The sequence below is a fragment of the Lathyrus oleraceus genome, chromosome 6, assembly GCF_024323335.1.
Source record: "Lathyrus oleraceus cultivar Zhongwan6 chromosome 6, CAAS_Psat_ZW6_1.0, whole genome shotgun sequence".
NCBI lineage: Eukaryota > Viridiplantae > Streptophyta > Magnoliopsida > Fabales > Fabaceae > Lathyrus > Lathyrus oleraceus.
Window position 1 is genome coordinate 141,149,357 of NC_066584.1, and position 2,220 is coordinate 141,151,576.

General features: G+C 40.5%; 1 protein-coding gene across 1 annotated transcript; it reads right to left on the minus strand.

Annotated features, from left to right (window-relative positions):
- Window positions 1-586: 586 nt before the first annotated feature.
- LOC127094446 (uncharacterized) lies at window positions 587-1,897 on the minus strand. Its single transcript, XM_051033278.1, has 2 exons — window positions 1,232-1,897; window positions 587-1,075 (listed from the first exon to the last, which is right to left on the minus strand). The coding sequence occupies exons 1-2, from the start codon at window positions 1,895-1,897 to the stop codon at window positions 587-589; spliced, it is 1,155 nt and encodes a 384-aa protein (XP_050889235.1).
- Window positions 1,898-2,220: the final 323 nt, after the last annotated feature.

Sequence of the window (2,220 nt, forward strand, 5' to 3'; positions counted from 1 at the left end):
AATGGCATGACTTTATGACAGTAACTCCCCCAGGGTGTGATGAAAGTTATTTTCTCCATGTCGGTTGGAGCCATCTTGATTTGATTATACCCTGAGAAACCGTCCATGAAAAAAAATATTGAGTGCTAAGCGGTTTTATCTACCAAAACATCAATATTTGGCAAAAGAAAGTCACCCTTTGGGTTGGCTTTATTGAGATCACGATAATCTACACACATCCGGACCTTCCCATCCTTCTTTGGAACCAGAACTATATTAGCGACCCGCTGAGGATACTCTACGACAGCTAGGAAACCAACATCAAATTGTTTCTTGACTTCTTCTTTGATCTTCAGAGCCATGTCAAGTCGGGTTCTGCGAAATTTCTGCTTTACCAGAGGGCACTCTGGCTTGAGTGGTAGGCAATGCTCAATAATATTGGTATCCAACCCAGGCATATCTTGATAAGACCAGGCAAAAATATCAACATACTCACGAAGTAACTCTACCAACTCATAGTGTACATGCTAGGCAAAGGATGCCCCAATCTTGACCTCTCTTATGAATTATTCCAAGCCCAGATTGATCAATTCCGAGCCCAGATTGATCAATTTTGGTGCAGAATGGAAGTGACGGCGCCTGTTGCATGGATCCATGGCCACTCTAACAGGTAACTGTAGGTAGGGTGGATATCCATGACTTGGAAGGTGATATTAAATTGGTGGGAACCCACACATATTGGTAAATCAACTTCCCTAATAACTTCTCTCTGAGATCCATTAAAGGCACGAACAATCAAAGTGCTTGCTCTCATCTTCGGTTCCTCATACTGCAGTTGACTTAATATACTTTTAGGCAAGACATTAAGTGAAGAGCCAGTGTCAACTAGGACCCATAAGATTAGAGCATTTGTACAAGTTACAGAAATGTGTAGGGCTTTGTTATAATTATGCCCTTCAGCTGTCAATTCGGCCTCATTGAAACCTAAGTACTTGCTCACAGAACTATTGGCTATCACATCGCCAAATTGATCCACTAAAATATCTTGCATTACATGAGTTGTGTTGAGAACCTTAAGAAGATCCTTTCTGTGAGCCTTTAAGATAAGAAATAAGGACAATATTGATATCTTCGAGGGAGTTTGACCCAACTAGTCGACAATCTTGAAATCGTTGCGTTTGATCAGTTCTAAGAACTCATGCCCTTCTTCAACAGAAATGGTTTTCTCACTTTGCTCTTTCTCATTGATTACCTCCTTCCCTTTAGAAATTGTTGAATCTAAAGAATTATCCCTTTTTGAAGAATCAGGTGTCTCAACCGGAGTGGTAGGAACACCAACTGATGCCCCTGCCTGAGGAAAAGGAACTGTTGTAGGAACCACTGTTGGAGCATATTTTGGCACGAACACTCGACCGCTGTGGGTCATCCCTGTTGGACCGGATATGTTGATTATCTCTTCACTAGGAACCTGAACTTCTTTCCCACCAACTAATATTGTTTCATTATACCTCCACAACACAACCTTGGAATTTTGATACGGAAATGGTGAAGGAACATGGAACACAATGGGCTGAACCTTCTTGATCGAAGCTTCAACTTGTTTCTTACGGTAAATAATTTCAATGGGCTTGATCACTAAAACTTCCCCCATAGCTTTATTTCTGTAAAATTGCAAGACACCCTGATCCATCAACTCTTGGACACAATCCTTGAGTTTTTCGCATCTTTCAGGCTCAGTCTTACATAATTCACAATTATCGTGCACACCTTCCAATGCATTGTGCTTCTGCATACTCTTAGAAATGACCGACCATGGGGTCCTCACATCCTCAACCAAATGGACCACTTTTAAACTATCCTCATTGATAATAGCATTCACCGTATGACTACCATGATTCGGCAAAGGATTCTCCTTCATATTCGGTTTTTATTTGGTGAAGGACATAATATTTTGATCAATGAGGTCTTGTAACCTATTCTTAAACACATAGAAATCTTCAACTGTATGCCTGATATATCCTTCATGGAATACACAAGATACATTGGGGTTGTGATATGGTCCAAAAGGATACACTGCTGGTGGAATTTTCTTAGGAGAAATTTCCCCCGCGTGTAAAAGATAAGGAAATAATTCAGAATATGGTACTGGAATCTGAGTATACTGAGAACGCCTCTGGTTCTAATTCTAGTTTTGGTTTTGATTCTACCCTTGATTACATTGACGGTTATGATTAAGGCCTC